Below are 25,819 nucleotides of genomic sequence, written 5' to 3'. Positions count from 1 at the left end.
GGAGGCATTCTTTTCATGAATCGATACTGAGGAAATTTAGAGAACCAGCATTTGAGGCTGACTGCAGTACAATTTTACTGCCGCCAACTTATATTTCATGGAAAGACCACCAAGATAAGATAAGAGAGATTAGGGCTCATACAGAGGCATATAGGCGGTCATTTTTCCCTCGTTCTGTTTGGGAGTGGAACAGGGAGAGAAGATGCTAGTTGTGGTATGAGATACCCTCCGCCATGCACCATATGGTGGATTGCGGAGTATGTATGTATATGTAGATGTAGATGAAGCACCAAGAGCAAATTTTCTGCAGTTTCTGTCAGTTGTATGTTTCTGGATGAAAATAATAGCTGAATTTTCCCAATGCTTACACTTTCTATAGACTTGCTAATATCTTGAATGATCTGTATTGTGTGTGCTGAATATAAATGTAGTGTTAGGTTATTGATATTGTTGCACAGATGTTAATTTCAAAATAAACTAAGCACATATTTATGTCATGAAGTGAAACAAGACTGGAATCTTTATTCAGAACAAAAAGAAAACAGGAGAAGGACTAAAATGCAAGCACTTTACAAAAAAGGGACCATTGTTATAAAATGGATTATAACATAAAAGTCATCCATATTGTGCCCTCCCTCCCTCCAATTAGTGTCAGTGGTTCCTAGTCAGAGTGTCAACAGCTACAAGGACTGAACTGCTTTTACCATCCATTAAGTATGGCTACTATTTTGCTGTTTGTTGGTAATGGTTGTGATGATGGCAGGTGAGGAGCAATCGCTGGTTGTGATGTGTTGCTCATGATTGGGCTTTGTTCATCTCTTTTTGGTGTCAGAGTCTCCCTCTCAGTAAAACTCTTTGTCTACAGACAGCCACCAAGAGCCACATTACTTTGTTGTGGCTTGAGCCGCATAACAGATTTAGACATTTTTACAATTCCAGCAGACATGTTGCCAAACAATCCTCTAGGTAATAATAGTATTGGGCAGTATGACATTGTCTTTGCCTCTAAATCCTTTTTAAAAGACAAGCACAATCGCAGCAGAATCAACTCCAACTTCTTGGCCTATTGTCCTGTGGTGGCCGTGACCACTCCTCTGGCACATGGCTCATATTTATTTATTTGCTCCCAGCAAGCAACAAAACATATATGAGCTTAATTTATAATCTTTTGTGTATACACTGAGGTGACAAAAGTCATGGGATAGTGATATGCACGCATGCAGATGGTGGTATACCATGTACAGAAGGTGTAAAAGGGCAGTGCATTGGCAGAGCTGTCATATATACTCAGATAGTCCATGTGAAAAAGTTTCCTATGATTTGGTTACCCAGATCACCTGACATGAATCCCATTGAACATTTGTGGGACATAATCGAGAGGTCAGTTCGGTCACAAAATCCTGCACTGGCAACACTTAAGCAATTATGGGCAGTTATAGAGGCAGCATGGCTTCATATTTCTGCAGGGGACTTCCAGTAACTTGCTGAATCCTTGTCTCATTGAGTTGCTGCACTAAACTGGGCAAAAAGAGGTCTGAACAATATTGCAGGCATCCCATGACTTTTGTTGCCTCAGTGTAATCCTTTCATGTGCAAATTAACTGCACAACACTGTGGATTTAAAGTGCACATACTCTTAAGATATACAAGGACATTTAATACTAACAAAACAGTAGGAGCGCAATACTTTAGATTTCACTTTTATCTGGCTCCTTGATCGGTTCTGGGTCATATGGATACTTTGCTGTAAGCCATTTCCTGAGGTCTCTCCTAAAATTTATTTATGAGTTATAGTACAGGACTCTTTCACATATGGACTGCTTTCAATTAGTCTGAATCTTCTACAGTTTAAGTAAAAGTCTTCCTTACTTCTTTATTATAATCATGAAATTGTACCTTTCTGCTAGAAGTTTTTCTTTCCTTTATTACCACTGTAATCATTTGGAACATATATATTGCCTATACAGCCATGATAATGCAAATTAAAAATATATCTATACACAGTGTATTCTCACACTTAAGTTACTTTCCTTTAACACAAAAACTCTGTTGATGTATGTATGATATGTTCCACCTTGAATTATAATATTGTACGACAAAAAAGGTTCTATTTGGCTTCCAGGGGACTCTAAGACTTCCAATCTCACATGTTGCCTCCAAATGCTTCTATCTTATGCTTTTTCTTTCCAATTATATATGCCCCTCTGCTCAGATTTTCATTTGACTTAGCCTTGTTCTCCTGGTCCAAAATTTATTATACTTAATTTTGAATTTAGATATGGAGTTATCCTCCTTAAGACATATAGATTAGATGTTAGCTTATTACACACATTATTAACTTGATGTTTTCAAGTCAGTTTAGTACCTTCATACATGCCAAATACACTCCTGGAAATTGAAATAAGAACACCGTGAATTCATTGTCCCAGGAAGGGGAAACTTTATTGACACATTCCTGGGGTCAAATACATCACATGATCACACTGACAGAACCACAGGCACATAGACACAGGCAACAGAGCATGCACAATGTCGGCACTAGTACAGTGTATATCCACCTTTTGTAGCAATGCAGGCTGCTATTCTCCCATGGAGACGATCGTAGAGATGCTGGATGTAGTCCTGTGGAACGGCTTGCCATGCCATTTCCACCTGGCGCCTCAGTTGGACCAGCATTCGTGCTGGACGTGCAGACCACGTGAGATGACGCTTCATCCAGTCCCTAACATGCTCAATGGGGGACAGATCCGGAGATCTTGCTGGCCAGGGTAGTTGACTTACACCTTCTAGAGCACTTTGGGTGGCACGGGATACATGCGGACGTGCATTGTCCTGTTGGAACAGCAAGTTCCCTTGCCGGTCTAGGAATGGTAGAACGATGGGTTCGATGACGGTTTGGATGTACCGTGCACTATTCAGTGTCCCCTCGATGATCACCAGTGGTGTACGGCCAGTGTAGGAGATCACTCCCCACACCATGATGCCGGGTGTTGGCCCTGTGTGCCTCAGTCGTATGCAGTCCTGATTGTGGCGCTCACCTGCATGGCGCCAAACACGCATACGACCATCATTGGCACCAAGGCAGAAGCGACTCTCATCGCTGAAGACGACACGTCTCCATTCGTCCCTCCATTCATGCCTGTCGCGACACCACTGGAGGCGGGCTGCATGATGTTGGGGCGTGAGCGGAAGACGGCCTAACGGTGTGCGGGACCGTAGCCCAGCTTCATGGAGACGGTTGCGAATGGTCCTCGCCGATACCCCAGGAGCAACAGTGTCCCTAATTTGCTGGGAAGTGGCGGTGCGGTCCCCTACGGCACTGCGTAGGATCCCACGGTCTTGGCGTGCATCCGTGCGTCGCTGCGGTCCGGTCCCAGGTCGACGGGCACGTGCACCTTCCGCCGACCACTGGCGACAACATCGATGTACTGTGGAGACCTCACGCCCCACGTGTTGAGCAATTCGGCGGTACGTCCACCCGGCCTCCCGCATGCCCACTATACGCCCTCGCTCAAAGTCCATCAACTGCACATACGGTTCACGTCCACGCTGTCGTGGCATGCTACCAGTGTTAAAGACTGCGATGGAGCTCCGTATGCCACGGCAAACTGGCTGACACTGACGGCGGTGGTGCACAAATGCTGCGCAGCTAGTGCCATTCGACGGCCAACACCGCAGTTCCTGGTGTGTCCGCTGTGCCGTGCGTGTGATCATTGCTTGTACAGCCCTCTCGCAGTGTCCGGAGCAAGTATGGTGGGTCTGACACACCGGTGTCAATGTGTTCTTTTTTCCATTTCCAGGAGTGTAGTTGCAAACAATGGTTGTGTTGTTCAGTGGACTTCCATTTGTCACTTTTTGGTTATTTGATCCATGAGACTGAAAGTACACTACTTTGCTTTTTGAGAAATTAACCATTAAATTTTCACTTTCCAAATGATCTTGTATTTTCCCTATTCATTTTTGCACTTCCTTGTTAAGATTACCTGAATCTTTTTCCCAGCAAGACCAAATGTATTGTTGGCATCCATGGTGAAGAGTAGTTCATTATTGTGAATCTTGGGAAGGTCATTTGCATAAATGAAAAATAATAAAGGTTGTAATATTGAGCAATGTGGCTCACCAAATTTAATTGTTCTCATTCTGAACATTTTCCTGTCCATGATGTTCCCATTGTCATAGACAGTTTCAGTGTGTTGTTGCCTATTTGTCAAATATGACTCTAGTAGGCACATAATATTTCCATAGAGATCACCATTTGCAGTGAATTACCCTGTCAAAAGCTTTTGGAAGGTCTAAAAATGTTCCCATCAGTTTTCTTGTAGAGACTTATGCATAAACTGCACAGCTGCTGATATTGTGCTCCTCCTTGCTCTGAAACTATGTGGAAAACCCCCTAATGTGTCCTTATGTTGTAATGATCCAGCAAGTGTTTTCCTAAACTGTTTTCAAAAAGCTTACTGAAGTGGGAAATTAGAACAAAAATCTATAGTTTTAGAGAAGTTTACTATCTCCACATTCAAACAAAGGCTACACACAATTGTCAGCTTCAAATTACTGGGGAATATGCCTTCCTGGAAAACACAGTTTATTAAATGAACCAGTGGTGGAATTAAATCCTGCATACATTTTTAATAGGAAAGACATAATTTTGTCTCATTCTCTTGAACTGTATTGATCAGTCCTCATATAGATTGTATGGTTGTCTAGTGAGAAAGTACAACTTAAATTGGCTGTACATCTCTTGCGTCATGTCACCAATGTAATCAATTATCTTGACACTGAAATCTTTTCACTAATTCTCCTACAACATGAAATCTCGAATCCACACTGAGAATATGTTGATATTCATCAGACAATTGTTAGTAAAGTGATTTAGAGAAGACAATCTTTTAACAAATCACTGTCTTTAAATATATTGTTCACAAATTATTATGTACATTACTTTCAAATTTTGAAGAGCTCTTGCATTCCTTGTATGATTGAAATTGTTTGAAATATACCTTTGTTCTTTATTTTTTAAAGTCCCATATTACTTGTGTAGCACTGAATTCTGAAAGATTACTGTATTACATTTTAATTTTGTATTTTCAGTTCTGAAATGAGCTTCTACTTCCAATATATTTTCATTATTATACATTCACTGCTTAGTAATCTTAATGGAATTTGTTGTATGACTTAATCATTAAATTGTCAGTTTGTTTAATTACAATGATGTATTTCACATGCCATTTTAATAACAGCTGTGGTGAGGCAAATGCCAGTTACTATCAATAAGCTGTAAACCCACCACTCAGTACCTGAGACAATCTTTATCTCAAGTCCATTAAATTTTGTAAATTATGTATGTGCTGACAATACCTCACAACATTTTTATGTTTGTGGAAACCAGTTAGTCCCAATGCTCACACTTCTGACACAGTATGTTGTCCACCATCCTTGTACACTCTTATTTCACACAATTTCCCATTTTTAGTCTACCCTTTCTTTTAATTTTAGTGACATTTCTCAACACAGATGGAATAAGGAGGTTATATGTTGTAGTTACACAACTGACTCCACTTCTGCTTTGTTTAAAATGCAGTGTATAGAATAAAATGTTTGTATTTCTGCAGCTGAATATGGGATTAAACAACATGATTATTGTAATTCTCATTCTAGGCTAGAGTACAGTCTCACAAAGCATATTTCAAAAATCAATGCTGTAGGAATGTTCGTGTAGAAAATAATACTTTTGGGTTAAAGGAGACCACTCACCAGAAAGCAGAAGTGTTGAGTTGTCAATAGGCACACACGAACAAAGAAAACTTACAAGCTTTCTGAGTTATCCTTTGTGGAAAGGTGGACTGTGTGTGTTGGGGGTAGTGTTGGCTCGGGTGGACAGAAGAAGAAGGAGGCAGGAGGCAATGAGAGGGACTGGGGGTGGATGGATAGGGACTCAGAGGAGGCATCAGTTTGCTGGCTAGGAATATGGAAGGGGGGAGTGGCAGGCATTTGGGTTTGGCATGTAATACACAACTGTAGGGACCAATGTGGGCCAGCGCACGCTGAAGGCGATGTGAGAACATGAGTTGGGAGGGGGTGACAGTAAGAGGAAGTGGGAGAAACTGTTGGGTGGAGGGTGCAGGGGCAGTGGTTTACCTGACACTGAGGTGAGGACAGCTCCGGGAGCAGAGAATGTGTTGTAGGAATAACTCTCATATGCATAGTTCAGAGAAGTTGGTAGCAGAGGGGAGGATCTGGATTGCCCATGTTGTGAAGCAACCATTAAAGTAGAGCATGTTTTGTTCAGCTGCATGTTGTGCTACCGGGTCACTTTGTTCTTGGCAACTGTCTGGTTGTGGCCATGGATATCTGCGTGGCACCTTCCTATGCCAACCTGTTTATGTGCCATCTATAGGAAACATTCCTAGCCTCCCAAAACTTCCAACCCATAGTCTGGGTCAGGTTCATTGATGTTGTCTTCATGATAAGGATTCAGAGCCAAGATGCCCTAGCCACATTCCTTAATAACCTCAACACCTTCTCTCCCATCCACTTCACTTGGTTCTCCTAATGCCAACACACCTGCACATTGACCTCCAACTCTCTGATGGGTCCATACACACTGCTGTCTGTATTAAGCCAACTAACCACTAACAGTACCAGCATTTTGATGGCTGCCATCCTTTCCACACCAAAAAGTCCTTTCCATACTGCCTCGCCGCTCATGGATGATATATCCGCAGTGGCGAGAACTCTCTTGCCCAATATGCTGAAGGCCTCACAAAGACCTTCACAGACAGGTAATCTCACTCAAATGCAGTCCACAAACAGATTTCCCATGCCACATCTTCACACACCCCCAAGAGTCAGCTACAAAGGAATGCCCCCCCCCCCCCCCCTCGTCACCCAATATCACTCTTTCAGCAAGGCTTTCATTATCTCTCATCTTGCCCTGAAATGAGCTCCATCGTATCCAAGATCATTCCCAGCCCTCCTAAAGTGGTATTCCATCACCCACTGAACTTACACAACGTCCCAGTCCATTCCTATGCCACTCCCAATCCCAACTCCTTGCCAAGGGGATCATATCCATGCGGCAGAGAGCTGCACAATCCACCCACCCAGCACCTCCTAATGCAATCCTGTCAGAGGCTTATCCTACCCCATCAGAGGCCAGGTCACCTGTGAAAGCAGACATGTCATGTACCAACTCAGCTGCAAACACTGCACAGCTTTTTGCATTTGTATTTGTATTTCTTTATTGGTCCTGTAAATCGTGTTTAGGTACATATTTTGCACAAACGATGCATGACTACCAACCAGCTGTTCACCAGGATGAATGGCCAATGCCAAACTGTTGCCAAAAACAGTCATCACGCTGCTGAGCACAACATGCTCAGTTTCAATGGCTGCTTCACAACTAGGCCATATGGATCCTTCCCTCCACCACCAGCTTCTCTAAACTGTGCAGATAGGATTATCCCTAGAACACATCCTCTGCTCCCATAATCATCCTGGCCTCAATCTCAAGTAACCCACTGCCCTAAACCCTTCACCCAACAGTTTCCCCTTTCATCTTTGGACTTATGTTCCCACATCGCCTTCAGTGTGTGCTGCTTCCCAATGACCTCTACAATCACGCATTACTTGCCTAGCCAATATACCAGCCACGTCTCCCTTACACATTCCTAGCTGAACCAATTGCCTCCCTCTGAGCCACTAGCCACCACCCACAGTCCCTCTCCCTGTCTCCCATCTCCTTCTCCCTCTACCCATCCCACCTGACACTACCCCCACCACAACCAGTGCACCTACCGAGAAACAAAGCATTGGCACTCTCAGTCCAGCCAGCACCTTGTAGGTTCAGAGACGTGTGTGTGTGTGTGTGTGTGTGTGTGTGTGTGTGTGTGTGTGTGTGTGTGTGGAGGGGGGAGGGGGGGTGTTTCACTCTAGGTCTTCCAGCCAGCACCTTGTAGGTTCAGAGATGTGTGTGTGTGTGTGTGTGTGTGTGTGTGTGTGTGTGTGTGTGTGTGTGTGTGTGTGCGCGCGCGGAGGGGGGAGGGGGGGGTGTTTAGGTCTTCAGAGGATTTCTCCAAAAGTGAGGCTAGCCAGTTTTCTTTCTTTTGTGTGGGCCTATCAATAACTCAGCTCTCCTGCTTTTCAGTGAGTGGTCTCCTTTTCTTCAAGAGTATTTAATATTATAACAATCATTGGACTATTGCAAAAGATGCAGTCTTTGGTCAAATATTTCTGCATCCTTGAACATACAGTTTATGTAAGTGAAATGCCAGCTGTAGCCAAGTAATTGTATATCAATATGTTGTAAAACAAATAATTCTAGAATTCAAGGTTTTGAATCCTATGAGATGAATTGTCTTTCTTTAATTCCAGGGATCTGTTCTTTGAAGAAATAGAAACATCTTGCTCAAATTAAACTGTGGAAATGGAAGCTACTGCGTTGTGAAGACCAGTGATGCTTACTTACATCACAGATGATCATTGAACAGCACACAATAATTTCTGTAAAGACTTTCATGTCATCATATGCACAAGTTTTCTGTTAATTTGGAAGGTGACTGTAGCAGAAGATTTATATTTACAAGAAGATTAATATTTACAAACCTCTTGCAGCGAATTGAAACAAAATAGTTAAGGATGAATCTTCTTTCTGCTTAATAGCCTATGCTAATTTTGTTAACTTATTCAGTAAATATTAAAGTAAAAAAAAAACAACAACAAAATGGCAACCATCAAGCTTGATGATCTGCTGGGGAAAAAGAAAGAAGCTCCTCAAGTGCTGGACCTGTCTCGTAGTGTAGTCCAGTCAAAGGAGGACATGCGAAAATTGATGGACAGAGTCCCAGAATACAAGATACGTCCTGAAAAGGTCAGTGAAATTCCATTTTTGACTTTGTATCGAACACTTGCACAACCTGCAGACTGGTCTTCAGTCTGAAAACTGGTTTGATACTGCTCTCTCTGCTACTCTAACCTCTGCAAGCCTCTTCATCACTAAAGAACCATTGCAACCTATATTCTTTAGAACCTGCTTACTGTATTCAACTCTTGGTTTCTCTCTGTAATTTATTCCCACACACCTCCCTCCAACACTAAGTAGGTGTCTCCTTGATGTCTCAGAACATGACATTTCAACTGATTCCTTCTTTTAGTTGAGTTGAGTCACAAATTCTTTTTCCTCCAAATTTTATTCAGTACCTCCTCATTAGTTAGATGATGTACCCATACAATCTCCAACAGTCCTCTGTAGCACCTATTTTGCATGCTTTAACTTCAATAGTTTGTACAAATTAAAAAGATGTGAAGAAACATCTAATAATGTAACTGAGTAATAAAGATAGCAGTTTATTCATGCATATTTGCATGCAGATGTACAGCAAGCATAAGGTAAAATTTAAGATCTTTTTCATAGTCCAAGTATTCTGCTGTGGCCTAAAAAAAACCTTCTTTTTAAGCCAGTTTCATATAACATTTCTGAAAGTTTTCAGGAGGTAGTGTGTGTGTCTGGAGGCAGTCCAGCGAACAGTTTAACTCCATGCTACATATAGCTGTTATGACTCTTGCTTAATCCAGCAAAAGGGATAGTCAATCATTTCTTTGTGATGTGTATTTTGATAATAATATGACTGCCTTAATATGCAGCTCTTTTAGTGTCAATGGACTAGGCAACCAAGTGTAAATAATGATGGGGCTGTCATGACACTGTAATCTACCCCTCCCTCATTTGTTGATTGTCACTGACATCATAATAAACTCTTAATAATCTCTGAGAGTAGTAAGATTTACAATAAACTTTTTTACTTACCTTCGTTTCTCATAGTTGGCTCCAGTTCTTCACGTCTAGGGGTTGATTCTTGAAGTTGAAATATTTGACATTGTAGATTCTCATGGTTCCAATTGATGAAATAACTTGTGAAGCATTGCCTGTTTCTATGTTGATTTTTATTCTTTCACATTTTTCTACATCACACTGTCTTTACAATTTCCTCTTCAAAACCGAAAACTACATTGTTATTGTCAGAAATAAAAACACATTGGATCACATCAAATGCATCCCCACTACTAATACATTCTGTGGTACTAACAATATTCCAAAGAGTTTACAAATTTTCTTGACAAATGAGTCTCCACCAATTTGTATCATTATTTTATAAATGAATCAAGAAGTAAACATAATAAATATTGTGCGATTGCACAATTAATAACAGGAATTTTAAGTTTGCCAGGTATTTTGCAATTTTCAAATGTTTCTAAGAGAAAAGTAATTTTAACACTCTAAGCGCCAAGCCCGTAAAATTTACGGGCCTGGGATCGCGCGAAAATCACCAAGCCCGTAAAATTTACGGGCCGCTACATTTAATTTCATTCAAAACACTGCAACGTTATTTCTACGGGTTTGGCCAGCGCTATACGTTTTTCAGATGTTTATTAACAAAATGCGTCCATAGATGTCACGGCAGCGCTGTAATTCATGTTAAAACTTATCTTTGCGTTCTCAGTCTGTATATCATTCAGTTGTTTGTCATCATGTTTCGGCGCGGTTTATCAGACGCAGAAATTGCGGATTTGATCAATCATAGCGACACTCTGGATAATGTAGAGAGTGATTCAGACGATTCTGAATGCAATGGTGTGTTTGAAGGTACGTATTTCCGAATTTTCCACGTAATTGTGCAGTACGCACATATCTGTTGAACATGTGTAAACGATGTATGTAGTTACACATAATGTGATATTCTTTTTAGAAGACGAGATTGATGACAGTTTGTCTTCAGATGAAGACGAGAATGATGTTGAAGGTGTTGCTTCAAATCCAGCAGCTGTGCCGTATCCGAAAGACAGTGAGTGGACTGCAGTTGACACCTACCGACCTCTGCCTGTCAACACGACACCCAGGCAGATACTAGTGGATATTGATGAGTCGAGTTCTGTACTGGATTGCAGTAAAGTGTTCCTTACTGACAGTGACGTAAATGAACTCAAGAGACAGACAAATTTGTATGCATCACAGACAATACAGAAGAAAAGAAGAGGAAATAATCTGAAGCCCCATTCAGTTTTGAGTTCGTGGAAGCCAGTGACTATAAGTGAGATGAGGCGTTTCTTGGGTATTATTTTCCACATGTGTGTTTCGAAAAAGCCCAAAATTGCGGACCATTGGAGCACTAATCCTGTTCTTAGTTGTAACTTTTGTCCCCATGTCATGAGCCGTTTGCGTTTCACTCAGATACTGTCATGCTTGCATCTTGTTGACAATTCAAATCAGAAAAAACCAGGCGAAGATGGATTTCATCCACTTTACAAAGTTTTGCCATATTATAATAATTTGAAGGAGCGATGTATCCAGGCATATCGTCCCTCAGAAAAAGTGACAATTGATGAAGGAATTTGCCCATTTCGAGGTCGTGTGAGTTTCCGTGTTTACATGCAAAATAAGCCTCATAAGTATGGACTGAAAGTATATGCTGTTGCTGAAGCCAGTAGTGGCTATGTTGTAAATTTTGAAGTTTATGCTGGTAAGCATATTGTTGACAATTCTTCGTCTGCGGTTATTTTGCGATTGTTGTCTGACAGCAGCTTGCTGAACAAAGGCCACACTGTGTATTTAGATCGATTTTATTCCAGTCCAGAGCTATTTCAGCAACTGGCAGAGAAAGGCACTGGAGCTGTTGGTACTGTGAACAAATCCAGGAAAGGATTGCCTAAAGATTTAGTATCTGCTAAGCTGAAAAAGGGCGAAATGTCTTTTCGGCGTAAAGATAATGTATTGGCAATGAAGTGGAAAGATAAGAGAGATGTGTATACATTGTCTACAAGGCATCAAGCAACATTTGGTACGCATACTAAGAGAAATGGGTCTGTAGTATTGAAACCACTTCAGGTACTTGATTACAACCTCAATAAAATTGGAGTGGATATTGGAGACCAACGCCTGCAGTACAATCCGTTCCAGCACAGAACTGTGAAATGGTGGCGAAAATTATATTTCCATTTGCTGCTTATGGGAGTATCAAATGCATTTTGGCTGTACAATGCAGTGCACAGGAAGAAAATTACAATAACAGACTTTATAACAGTGCTTGCAGTTCAGCTTGTTGAAGACGACACACTTGAATTCATTCCAAGAAATGAAGGAACTGTAGGTCGGCTAACAAAGAGACATTTTTTGCAGCACATACCTGCAACTACTAAGAAGTATGCTGCTCGTGTGTGTCACGTGTGCAGTTCCAGGAGCAAGAAACAGAGTGGCAAGGCTTCTCGCAAAGAGACACGATACGAATGTGAACAGTGTGGCGTTGCACTCTGCCTGGAACCTTGCTTTAAAATTTTCCACACTAAAAAACAATATGATTCTGTGTGAAATTTATATGTAATACTGTATACTATCAGAAACATGTAATGTAGTGCCACAATTTTGGTTAAAAATAAATCACAATTGTATTCCCTTATTCGTATGACTTTTTCTAAATTCTTAAAACATCTAAGTGATTTCTATAACTGTACCTTAAAGCTGTGCATTGTAAAGTAGTTTCTTTCACTCAGAATTAAAGTAGAAATGTGCAGCTTCAAGATGGTACCAAATTTGCCACAATCCAAACAGTAGATTTGATGCAGTAATTTTTTTAATATTGGTAAAATTGCCCGGTTTCTAGGGACGGGTGCATAAAATAGGCCTGGTACAGAGAGTGTTAACTGTACATTCAAAGCTAGCATATATTGACTATAACAACAAAACAATTTCTTTTTATGAATTATAGCCTGAAATATACCACATTGTGTACAAAATTGTATGAAATTCTTTTAGTTAAACAGCTGAGATAATATTAACGTGTTTAAAAGGCAGAAAGTATTCTTGGTATTGATAACTTCTATTGAAGAAGAGTAATGCTAGAGGAGAGTGTCCCTTTACAATATCCCCCTCACAAAATTTGGAAGCAATGTATTTGCAATTTTTTGTGACAGACTATAAGGTTTGCCAAACGGTGTACAAAATGATGCCAAAAGATAGAATATAAATGTATACAGGTATCTTATACATAACACATTGCAGAAAACATAACGAAAATATCTACCGCACAAGTCATAATCTATACATATATCAGGACATAGCATTCTGATTGTCAGGTCTTTGGAACATTCAGTAACAAGGCAAATAGTACAAAGTCAAAACTACAACATAACAACACTGAACTACAGGAATAAATGCAGAGACAATGTAAATTACTAGAATTACAAATTGTAAGTTTACATCCATAAAATCACACCTTCAAAATCTTCAAAAGAGAAGAGAAAAAATTCAGAGCCTAAGTTTAGGACCGAGTGAGCCGACTCGAAAAACACGACGGGTACAGACCAGAAGAACATACTCAGTTATGAGTAGAAATATAGCACAAAAGCCATCCGCCACATAAACCATAGTATTTAAGGATATGTTGACTCATGAAATGATAAAATAATGAAAAAATATTAGGGGCTAAGCTTATGATGTGGGGACCAACCCATGAATCCAGACCACACTGGGTACTAACCAGCAAAAAATGTTTTGACATGACAAAATGAATCAAGTTCATAATCACATCAATAAGTTCAATCATATGCAAGAGTAATTATAAGAAGCATCTAGCCTCCATCAATAGTTGCACACTCTCCTTGAATACACACTAACAGTCATGATGACCAGGGTACCCGAAACAGAGTTAAGCATGAGTCTGGCCACAACTCAAGTTTCAGTCAGATACAGTATTGCAGTACTAAGGATGAATACAGGTAAACAGAGTCACAAATAGCTTTGAATGAAGACATAATCAAGTATCTTGAGGACCAAAATGAGTGTATACATCTTGTTATATTGTCTATACTAGTAAATGTCTTCCACACTACTTGCTAATGGTTCATACAAACTAACCAGTGTACATAGTAGCCTAGAAAATTCGTTTATAATTGATAAAAAAAATACCTACTGATTTCATGTTGCATAATGTATTGGGAAGTTAATCCCTCTACTTGAAAAAACATGGATTTATTTGGAACAACACTGTCTTTGGCAGTCTTGGCTAACAATTTACATATCTCTGTCACAACACTGATGTAGTTGACAGATGCTTGAGTACATTAGGCAGCACCTATGATGCCTTGTAAGTTGATTGGTCCAGCAGGGTACAGCCATACAGCAGTGTGGGGAGTGGATCCACCCACATCTTTTTGTTTTCTCCCTAGACTTCTCATTACACACTCCAACAGACAGGTAACTTCCTGTCTAGCATTCACATAAAATCCTGAAACATTGTTTTATGCACTAAATATGCTGTTAAATATCTTCATCATATCACAGAACATGTGCTCTCCCTATTTACATTCCAAAAGCAATTATGTAGCATTTACATCAGTTGAGATTAAAAGGTGTTCACGTATGAAACTTTAATAAACAGAGTTAAATACAGTGAAAAAAATTAATTAACCAGGTGATACACACAGATATGCGTGGATGCTATTCCTAATTGTTACAGTACAAATTATGAACATTGTCCCATTTCAAAATTGCAAAAAGATCTCATTTAGTCTCCTGGCATATATGTATCAAATTCTAAAGCACAAATCTATTACAAAACATAATTATACAGTGTATCATAGATTTTAACTCAGTCCATAGTTAAGACAGAAGTTTAGAAATCACATCATCTTACATACTAAATTCATGACAAACAAAACACAATTATATAGTCTTATGAAGCTGCAAACATAGTGTATATATTCCTCCAGACAATGGTTCATTAAGCACCCATGTTCAAAGGTTTTGTCCCATGTACTAAATGTTAATAGTACTTGACATTTTACATACTTGCTTTGCTTACCAGTAGCTCCTCTTATCTTTACATGTACAATGGGCATTCTTACTGTACTTAATCTTGTCCCTAAATTGATCAGATGCACCACAAATTGGGCTACCTGTATCAATCAAACAGTTCCCTTCGCATCAATCAATCTTAATCTTAATGTAAAGACACCCAAAATCTGAATCATCATCTATGTTATTAGACACTTCATGTAAAAGATTGCTTTCAGTTTTATCAAATGCTTTACATGATTTTATGAACTTTACTTGTATCATAGTATTAGTTTGGTTTCTCATGTTGTCAGGTAAAGATTGAACACAGTGAATGGATTCCTTAGCACAACTAATGTCTCTTATTACAGAAGGAACACAAACTATATTACTGTCAAAATTAAACTTCCTACTTAGGTCTTCTTTCACTTCATTCCGCTAAGTTGAATAGAATTTTTGAGTAACCACAGATAAGTTATTCCAGAATGCACATTTATCTATGTTATCATCAATCTGGTCCCAAACAAACTTCAAAAAGTTGTCAACTTTATTCTCTAGACTTACAGATAACTCAACTTTACTGTTTGGATCATTACTCAACATGACTGTAATGAAAAACTGCTTTCACTGGACTGGTATATGATGACTCACACTTTCATTATCACATACATCACTCACCTTATGTGTATTGTCAACATCATTCACAAATAACTCTGAAACTTTATTGTTCTTGAATTACACAAATACCTGATACTAATCACCATCATCATCTTCTTCTTCCAAAATTACTGCACCAACAAAATCATTAACAACACAATTCTCACCTCTATCAAGGTCACCTACCTTACCTACATTCATTTGCAATAAGCTACCAGTCTCAGACACACCAACCTCAGTTATTTCACAGCTCTCATTCACATCTACTCAAAAATACCACCTAGTTCAGATCCTATACAGTCATAACATGATTTACATACATCAATAACACTGTTTTCTGACCAAGAGAAGAAATCATTAGTACACACTACATCAAAATTCTCATTACTCTCACATTCTGATTGTGATTAGTACCTACATTATTATAATTAAACACAGTGTTCCAAAACTTTTGATCAAAACATAAACAAGAAATCTGATGTTCCTTCTGTTCAACTTCAGATACCTGTTATTATTGTCTAATTGTAAGTGTAAATTGGGGTCCTGTACTTGTGTTTCCTCACCCCAAAACTGTAGACCTTCATTAAGGCAGATTGCCATTTCCTGAAGGGCCACCTCGATGATTATTTCTTCTATTAAATTGACCGTGATTATGCCCATTACTCCTATTCTGCTGAGGTTGTGATCTCTATCATTTCAATTATTATGGTACATGCTTCTTTCTACAGCCCAGCCTGTCAACATTTCGTAAAAATTGTTCAAAGCAATCATCAGGTCCATGTACTAAATCCCACAGCAATCTCTCTGGAAATCTCCTTTTGAGTGCATCAATCAGTCAAAGTCATTTCGTCAAATGGTGTGCCAACCTTAGTTAGTTTCTTAAGTTGATTCTTACAAAACTCTTTCAGAGTACCATCCCTATTCCAATAATTTGGACCATTTATAAATTCACTTTTAATTCTCCTTTGTTCAGCTCCTGACCAAAATTTATTTAAAAAACTTTTTTTGAAACTTTGGTGTGTTTCCCACTGTTTTAAATTACCAAAACTTAATTTACCCAAGACAGAGCTTCACCTTCAAGACATCTTTTAACAAATTTAATCTTTTGTTTGTCACCCATGCTTGACACAGAACTGTCTCTACAGTGGTTGCAAAAAATCCACTGGATGTAAATTGTCTGACGGAAAACTTTTGATTGGAATGTTGGACCATGCAATACTATTATTTGAATACAGATTGTTGTGAATGCAATTTTCCTGAACCACTGAAATTTTTTAATCTAAACCACTAAAGTTCTGTTCCATTTTTTTTATCTATGGCCTTCTGTTGAACACTTACATCATTAACATTCTTCTCCTGATTTGCAGTTTGTGCAACTAACTATTTTTCCAAAACAATAAATTTATTATCTAATACATTGACTTTTTCATCCACGCTTTTTAATCAATCTGACAACCCATTTTTTAGCTCCAAAACCTGATTACTGAGTTGGTCTATTTGGTATTGTACTCTGTCCATTTTACAATTGTTTTTAGTTTTTAGGTTGTTTAATTGTTGTTTTAGTGAAGTAAATTTGCTATCATTGTCCATCCTTATTTCAGTGCTCATTAACTGCACTAAATTTTGTAGTGTTATCTGTTTTTATTTTGGTTAGCTGATCATTAACAGCACTAAATTTGCTATTGTTATTGAAAGAACAAGACCCTTTTTATACTCGTCGCCATATGAAGTGTTGGCAGAAGAGCCAACACTGTGTTGCTAGAGGAGGCCAGAATGCACGCTTTTAATTACACGCTGACTGGCGTGAGGTCTGGAACAGTTAAGGGAATTAATAGTATAAATAAAGTACGTAGTTGATATAATACTTAACTTTAAGCCACAATTGGTGTACATCGCTCTTGTCGGTACGTGTTTTACAATCTCATCATTAAATGCTATGGCGCCTTGCTAGGTTGTAGCAAATGACGTAGCTGAAGGCTATGCTAACTATCGTCTCGGCAAATGAGAGCGTAGTTGTCAGTGATCCATCTCTGGCTAAGTCGGCTGTACAACTGGGGCGAGTGCTAGTACGTCTCTCTAGACCTGCCGTGTGGCGGCGCTCAGTTTGCCATCACTGACAGTTTTAACACGCGGGTCCGTCGTATACTAGCGGACCGCGGCCGATTTAAAGGCTACCACCTAGCAAGTGTGGTGTCTGGCGGTGACACCACATTCCTCCCCCGCAAATCGGCGAACGGTTGTGTTATAAGGCTTCCGCCCGCCGTGGGGAGGACCCCATGCAACGAGGTGGGGAGCATAACAACAGGTGAGGCTGTGCCACCCTCACCAGGCTATTCGGTCCGAGGGGAGCTAGGAAAAGCCTGAAAACCTAGTCCAGGGTGCACGCCAACATGCGGTGTATGCGCCCGTAGATAGTCAGGAGGGGCCGAAGGGTCGACCTCCATCGAGTCGGAGCACCCGACAGGCGAAGACGACATATGGTCCGGAGCGGGCAAGAGTTCCATGGCGGAGGACAACTGGTCACGGGAAGCGATCGGCGGCGCGTGACCCAGGGAGGCGCCCGGCGGTTGCAGCGACGCGTCCACTGCGGGCGTTGCCGGCGGTAGAACAGGCGGCAGCGGTGGCGGCACGTCGCCATGGGGCAAAATGGAAGGCAGCGTCAGTAACACCTGGGGATGAGGCGAGCCAGTAGATGGGTCCCCAGGGTGCTGACCGGACGGCACCGTCGCTGAAAGCAGACGGGGAGCGGCAGAACCCGGGCGACGACAGAGGCGCAGCTGATTGAGATGCCGACGCACCTCACCAGAGGCCCCCAAAACCAGATACATAGCGCGGCCGAGGTAGCGAAGAATGCGCCCTGCGAGCCAACGCTGTGAACCGCGATAGTTGCGAAAGTATACAACATCACCTGGAGCAAAAGCAGGTGGCTGCCGCTGCACAGGAACCTGATGCGGCGGATGCAGCAGACATCAAGGTTCAATGAGGGCGACCATGAAGCAACTCAGCCGGCGAGCGACCATCACGGGGCTGAGAGCAATACAAGGACAAAAAGAGCAATAACGCGTCCTCCCGAGAATGCGACTCTTTCAACTTCAACATCTGTGACTTGAAGGTCCGGACCAATCTTTCAGCGGCACCGTTTGATTGAGGTGAAAATGGCACGGATGTCAGATGTTGAATACCATTGGCCTTGCAGAATGACTGAAATTCTGTGGACATGAATTGTGGGCCATTGTCGGAAACAATAGTCTGTGGTAGACCTTCAATGCAAAAGATAGTGAACAACGCTTGGATGATGGCAGAAGACGTCGTGGAAGACATCCGGACAACAAAAGGAAAATTACTGAAGGAATCGACCAGAACCAACCATCGAGCATTCCAGAATGGACCAGCAAAATCGATGTGTAAGCGTTGCCAAGGGGAAGTGGCTTTTGGCCATGCAAAGAATTTCCGCGGTGGTGCGGATTGTTGTTCGGCACACGCCATGCAAGAAGAGCACATATTCGTAATCGCAGCATCGATTCTGAACCAAGTACAGTGCTGACGAGCAAGTTGTTTCGTTCGCACTATACCCCAATGGCCTTGGTGGAGAAGCCGTAAGACAGACGACTGTAGCGAACGTGGGACCATGACCCTGGACTGACCATTATCAGAACGCAACAGCAAAACACCACGTCGTACAAAAAGTCTCTCCTTGTGAGCAAAAAATAGGTGAACCAACGGATCCTCGATCCGTGACTTTGACAAGGGCCATTGCGTAGCAACAAAACGCAAAACGGTAGCAAGGACAGGGTCTGCAGCTGTAGCTGTAGCTACACGACGAAAATCAATCGGAAACGATTCAACCACGTCATTGGTTTCCGCATCAATGAACATGCAAGCAAGTTCGGAAGAATCGAATGCTCTATCCTCAGCAACAGGCAAACGGGACAACGCATCGGCATTTCCGTGCTTAGCAGTGGACCGATACAAGATATCGTAGTGGTACTGCGAGAGGAAAATAGACCAGCGAATGAATTTCTGCGCTGTACGTGGAGGTACAGGCTTGGTCGGATGAAAAAGCGATGTCAAAGGTTTGTGGTCTGTGATGATGGCAAAGGGACGACCATACAAGAAATCATGAAACTTAGTAACACCAAATACGAGAGCCAAAGCTTCTTTCTCGATCTGTGAATAATTTCTTTGCGCAGACAAGAGCAATTTGGACGCAAAGGCAATAGCGTGATCATGCGAACCATCTTTGTGCGCAAGCACAGCACCGATCCCGAAATCCAATGCACCTACCATCAACAAAAGGGGTGTCTGGGGATCGAATGGCGTAAGGCAAGTATTGGAAAGCAACGCCGATTTCAACTGGCGAAAGGCGCGTTCGCATTCCGTCGTCCAGACGAACGGAACACCTTTACGGCGTAAGCGATGAAGCGGAGCTGGAAGAGGCATGGGGGATATATTTATGGTAATAATTAATTTTTCCCAGCACACTCTGTAGCTGCTTCAAATTCTGCGTCGAAGGCAAGTCTTGTATGGCACGGAGGTGTTCTGGACTGGGATGTATGCCTTGGGCATTGAGTACATGTCCCAGATATGGCAAGTCACGAGCAAAAAACACACATTTGTCCTTCCGCAAGCGAAGACCATTCTGTCGCAAAACCTGAAATAATGTTCGGAGGTTGGCTAAATGTTCGTCTTCCGTCTTTCTGGAGATCACAATATCGTCCAGATAGTTTGCAGCAGTAGGGACTGACGCACAAACAGTTTGTAAATATTGCTGAAACAATGCAGGGGCAGAGGCACACCCGAATGGCAGTCTTTTGAAGTGATACAAACCAAGATGCTTGTTAACCACCAAGACGCGCTGGGATTCTTCGTCCACCGGTATTTGCAAGTACGCATCTGCTAGGTCCAACTTTGAAAAATATTTACCCTGGCACAGTTTGTCAAAAAGATCTTCCGGGCGGGGAAAGGAAAAGTTGCAGTCACAAGTTGGGGATTCACTGTTGCCTTGAAGTCCATGCAAAGTCTCAACTTTCCAAAAGGTTATTGCAAAATGACTAAGGATGATGCCCAGAGAGAAGCCTGCACACGTTCAATTACACCTTGTGATTCCAAATCGTTTAATATTCTTGCGACCTCATCACGCAATGCGTGAGGAACATTGCGCGCTCTGAAAAATTTCGGTTGCGCGTGTACTTTCAGTTCCAAATGTGCTGCATAGTCCTTAGTGCAACCAAGGCCCGGTGCAAAAATGTCTGCAAATTCTTCACATAGACGAGAAACACTGGCTGAAGGCACAGTCTGGTTCACTGATAGGACCTGATTTACTATAGACAAGTTAAACAACTGAAATAAATCGAAACCAAACAAGTTCACTGCAGAAGAAGAACGAAGGACGTAAAATGACACAAGTTTTGTTTGTCCCTTGTATGTTGCAAGAAGGCTGCACTGTCCTAACACAGGGATCTTGTGACCTGAATATGTAGTTAGCTTAACATTTGCGGCACGCAACGGAGGTTTGCCCAGCTGTTGGTACGTGTCTCTATTGATTAGTGAAGCCGCAGCTCCGGTATCGAGCTGGAATGGTATCACGTTGCCATTGATGACCAAATCTACAAAAAGTTTATTGTCCTGCTGACGACAAGAGCGACTGTCTTGTGCAACGTGAACTGACACTGATACAGAATCACTTGCGACTTGACGTGATTTCCGTCGACGCACACTTTTTGTGGGACGAACACAGTCACTGGTAGAGAGAGAAGCACTGGGCGGAGTGGCATTAACGACATGAATTTCCATGGGCGTAGGTTCACGAGCCCCAGTATTCTTGGTTCGATTCCAGCGCGAAGCGAAGGGCCTGGAATGGTTGTGTCTGTCCGTTCTGAGCTTTTGCTGGCAAACACTTTGAACATGTCCTTTTTTATTACAGAAAAAGCAAATAGCCTGGCGTGACGGGCAATTCTCATGCGAATGTCTAGTAGCACACCGCGGGCGTGATTTCACTGCATTTGCATGCTTACGCGGCACACGTGGCTGCGCGGAAGGGCGCGAGGGCTGTTTACTGTTCCGTGCAGCTTGCCCGGCGGGCCGGTTAATGTGACACACGGCTGGTGAAGTTTGAAATGATTCCTGAGCAAAGTCAAGAGTGTCCTGCCGATCCAATATGTCTATCACTTGTTGTAGGGAGGGATTGACTAGTTTCAAAATCTGTTCCCGTATACGAACATCAGAAACGTTCTGTGCAATTGCATCACGCACCATAGTATCTGAATAAGGGAGTCCACATTCACACTCAAAAGCACAATCCCTAGTAAGGCCTTGCAAAGTTGCAACTCACTCCCGATTAGTCTGACCGGCCATACGTTTTGTACGAAAGAACGTATACCTTTTGGCAACTACATTAACTGATTCTTTGAAATAGGCATCCAATGCAGACAAAATTTCTTCGTAGGACAGAGTTGCTACGTCGCATCGGGGAAACAATTTCACTATCACACGGTAGGTGGACACACCTACACAAGAAAGGAGATGAGGCTGCTGCTCGTTACCTTGAATTCTGTAGGCGGCGAGATGGAATCCAAATTGGCGTGACCACTCCGTCCAGCTTTCCAACGCAGCATCAAAATGACGAAAAGGTGGTGCAACAGCATGTTGTAGCTGCTGTAGCGGTGGAGCGGCGGCGGCCGCATCGTTTTGCAGTGCACGTTGACCCTGGACGAGCTGTCAAAGGGCATCTAATAAGGCCTGCGTCTGCTGATTCTGCAAGCGATAAAATTCGGACAGTACATCTGGAGATTGTGGTGAAGCCATGACACAAGTAAGTTAAGCAAGGAGAAAGAACAAGACCCTTTTTATACTCGTCGCCATATGAAGTGTTGGCAGAAGAGCCAACACTGTGTTGCTAGAGGAGGCTGAAATGCACGCGTTTAATTACACGCTGACTGGGGTGAGGTCTGGAACAGTTAAGGGAATTAATAGTAGCAAATAAAGTACGTAGTTGATATAATACTTAACTTTAATCCACAATTGGTATTCATCGCTCTTGTCGGTACGTGTTTTACAATCTCAACATTAAATGCTATGGCGCCTTGCTAGGTCGTAGCAAATGACGTAGCTGAAGGCTATGCTAACTATCGTCTCGGCAAATGAGAGCGTAGTTGTCAGTGATCCATCTCTGGCTAAGTTGGCTGTACAACTGGGGCGAATGCTAGTACGTCTCTCTAGACCTGCCGTGTGGCGGCGCTCGGTCTGCCATCACTGACAGTTTTAACACGCGGGTCCGTCGTATACTAGCAGACCGCGGCCGATTTAAAGGCTACCACCTAGCAAGTGTGGTGTCTGGCGGTGACACCACAGTTATCTGTCTTCATTTCCTCCAATTTTGCTAAAATCAACTGCAAAATATCAGTTTTCACTGTTTCTTTGCTAACTACACTTTCACTTGGTTCTAACATGTTCTGGCTGGGTCCTACAGCTTTCACATCAACATCACTTCACTCATCTCTATTCATTTTCCTAGCTATCGCACGAGTCCACCGAAAAGAAATTAATTTCTCAAATAGTTTGTACTCATCTTTTTTTTATTATTGATGTCCCTCATTGTAGCTGTAACGTCTTCCTTCAGTTCGTCCAGTCTGTCATAGTTGATATTATCTCGTCACTGTTGATACGATGTTGTTGGGCAGTCCTCGGGTTTCTTTTGTCAAGATATTGAAGTTCATTTACATAAAAACTACAAATACACAAATAATTGTCCTTTCTTCTTCTGCAACAGACAAAACTTTGTTATCAGTCAACAGATCCCGGCTGAGCTCCCAGTTGTAATCTTATCCTCCCACACATTACTATTAAATTTTTCTGTCTCTACACAAGTTTTGAAAGCATCAAGATATGTAAGGTATACAAAAGAAATACTTTTTACTTATCTTCATTTTCTCTTGTTTTGGCTCCAGTTCTTGCATCCAGTTATTGCAGCTGAAATTTTAACTTACTGGGCTCCAAATGACTAAATAACTGATGAAGTACTATCTCTTGCTATGATTTTATTTTCTTTTATCCCATTCTTCTATATCACACTGACTTCACAATTTCCATTTTCATACAACCATCAGTTACACTGTTGTAGACAAAATTTAAAGCCACATGTGTTTCCATCAGAGGCATGCCCATTACTCCTTACATTCTGCGGTACACACAATATTCCAAAGAATTTACAAAACAAGAGAGTTCATAAACTTTCTTGACAAAAGAAGAATTTTCACCAGGTTATAGCATTCTTCTATAAATGAGTCCAGAAGTAAATTTAATAAATATCGTCAGATTCTGCAAATTAATAATAGGAATTTTAAGTATGCCAGAAATTTCATAATTTCAAATATTTCTAAAAGAAGAATAATTTTAACTGTACATACATAATACTACCAAATTAATTTCTTTGATACATTTTAGCCTGAAATATAATACATCACATACGAAATCAAACTAAATTCTTTCATTGAAACAGACGAGAATGTTCACCTATACAAGAATCGATAGTATACATGGTATCGGTTATTTCTATTATAAAAAAGGCTATGCTAGAAGATGGTGCCCCATTACAACATGTTTAAAAGATAGAAAGTATTTTTAGTATCGATAGCTTCTGTTGAAGAAAAGTAATGCTAAAGGAGGGTGTCCCTTTACGACAGCCATTTTTTTAAAAAATGGCTTACAAAATACATTGTTTTTGAAAACACCTGCTGCACATCTTGTGGGAGGGGCCTTGTGATGACAATTTAGGAGCTACTTGAATGAAAAGTAGCAACTCAAAAGTCTGGAGAGCTGACAGTGACCAGAAAGCACTGTCCTGACAAGGTGACCCCCCCCCCCCCCCCCTCCATCCCTATTGTGGTGATCTCAGGATATAATTTTATAGCAAGAACACCACACTTTCAGGAACATTTATCATCTTCCTTTAATATCTAAAAAGTTGATACATAGCAACAAAACTTCATAGAGTAAAAGCATGAAAAAGAAACTCTTAGGAGCAAAGAATTTTACATGGCACAAAACCGAGCACCACCATAGGAGAGGACATAAAACACACAGTTCTGATTTATTTACTTTAATAATTCCCCCTAAATCAAACTGTGGTGCACAGAACAACTTTTATATCAAAAATAAGAGATCAAAACACATTAGTTACAAAGTCCTATATTGGTACATAACGCTCCAAATTTGTTTGATTTTAAAGGCTTTGTGAACATCACCAAGTTGATTTTCAGAACATACATAATCCACATTGTTCATTATCACAGGGAGTTTTTAATGGTATCTAATCAGCCACATTAAAATGATGTAGAATCTTCTTTGTGTATGCTCACTGTGAAATAAACAAGCCACACTCTCGTTGCTGTAATTGCATGCCTAAAAATGAATCGAAAGATCCTACTGTTATTTTGAATTTTGAATTTAACATATCTAAGGATGAATTCACTGTGGTTTGAGTTGTTCCTGCAATAAGTCCACCATTGAGATAAATAGCAATCAGCAATTTTTTTGTTGCAAGTAAATACAAGGATCTACTGTAGAACTAATAAAGCCCTTTTTTTCATGAATGAGTGGAACTTGTTAAGAGGTGATTGCTTAAGTCCATACAATGATTTCTTGAGGCTACAGACGTGATCTGGTCCTTCACTGAAACCACCTACTTGAGGAATGTATATTTCTGTATCCAAGTCACTTAAAGAAATGCAGTTCTAACACTGAATTGACCATCTTTAAAATTTTCCTCTGCTGCAATCGCTATTATAGCATGAATAACATCATAATAAGCTACTGGACTAAAAGTTTCATCATAAAAAAGTCCAACACATTGAAACATACCGTACACAACCAAGTGAGCATGATATCGATCAGTCAATCCATCAGGTCAATATTTAACATTAAAGACCCATTGACTATCAATAATGTGTTTAAGTTTAGGCAGTTCTACCAAGTCCCAAGCATCATTTTCTCCAAATGCCTTCATTTCTTCTTCCATGACATAAAACCGTATATTAGAATTACCACTTTCCACACCTTCATTGAAGTTTGCTGGTGCGAGCTCTTCATGGATTTCTTTTATCAGGCAAATTAATGCATTTGCTTCTTGAGACTGATGAGATTGGTATTCTAATTTATAGTCACTAAATTCTACTTGGAGATGTATTTTACGAACTGGACATTGATTTGGTAACTCATTCGAATATTCTTGGTCATTAGTTGCTGTGGCTGTGCCCTCTTGTTTTGTGGTTCCTGGCTGGATGAAGAGACGGTGGTATGATAGGTGGGTGGCCAGTTTGTTCTAACTACAACACAAAATGC

At 41.0% G+C, this 25,819-nt stretch overlaps 1 protein-coding gene across 4 annotated transcripts in view; it reads left to right on the top strand.

Moving 5' to 3' along the window:
• The window catches only part of LOC126176699 (uncharacterized), a 120,045-nt gene that overhangs the window by 56,913 nt on the left and 37,313 nt on the right, over positions 1-25,819 (top strand). For all 4 annotated transcript variants that reach the window (XM_049923862.1, XM_049923863.1, XM_049923864.1 and 1 more), the window contains one exon: positions 8,374-8,869. In XM_049923862.1, the coding sequence (XP_049779819.1) occupies positions 8,723-8,869 (147 nt within the window). In that variant the 5' untranslated portion in view covers positions 8,374-8,722. The remainder of the gene's footprint in view (positions 1-8,373; positions 8,870-25,819) is intronic.

Source organism: Schistocerca cancellata, chromosome 3 (assembly GCF_023864275.1).
Source record: "Schistocerca cancellata isolate TAMUIC-IGC-003103 chromosome 3, iqSchCanc2.1, whole genome shotgun sequence".
Classification (NCBI taxonomy): Eukaryota; Metazoa; Arthropoda; class Insecta; order Orthoptera; family Acrididae; genus Schistocerca; species Schistocerca cancellata.
This window is presented reverse-complemented; position numbering and strand designations above follow the sequence as displayed.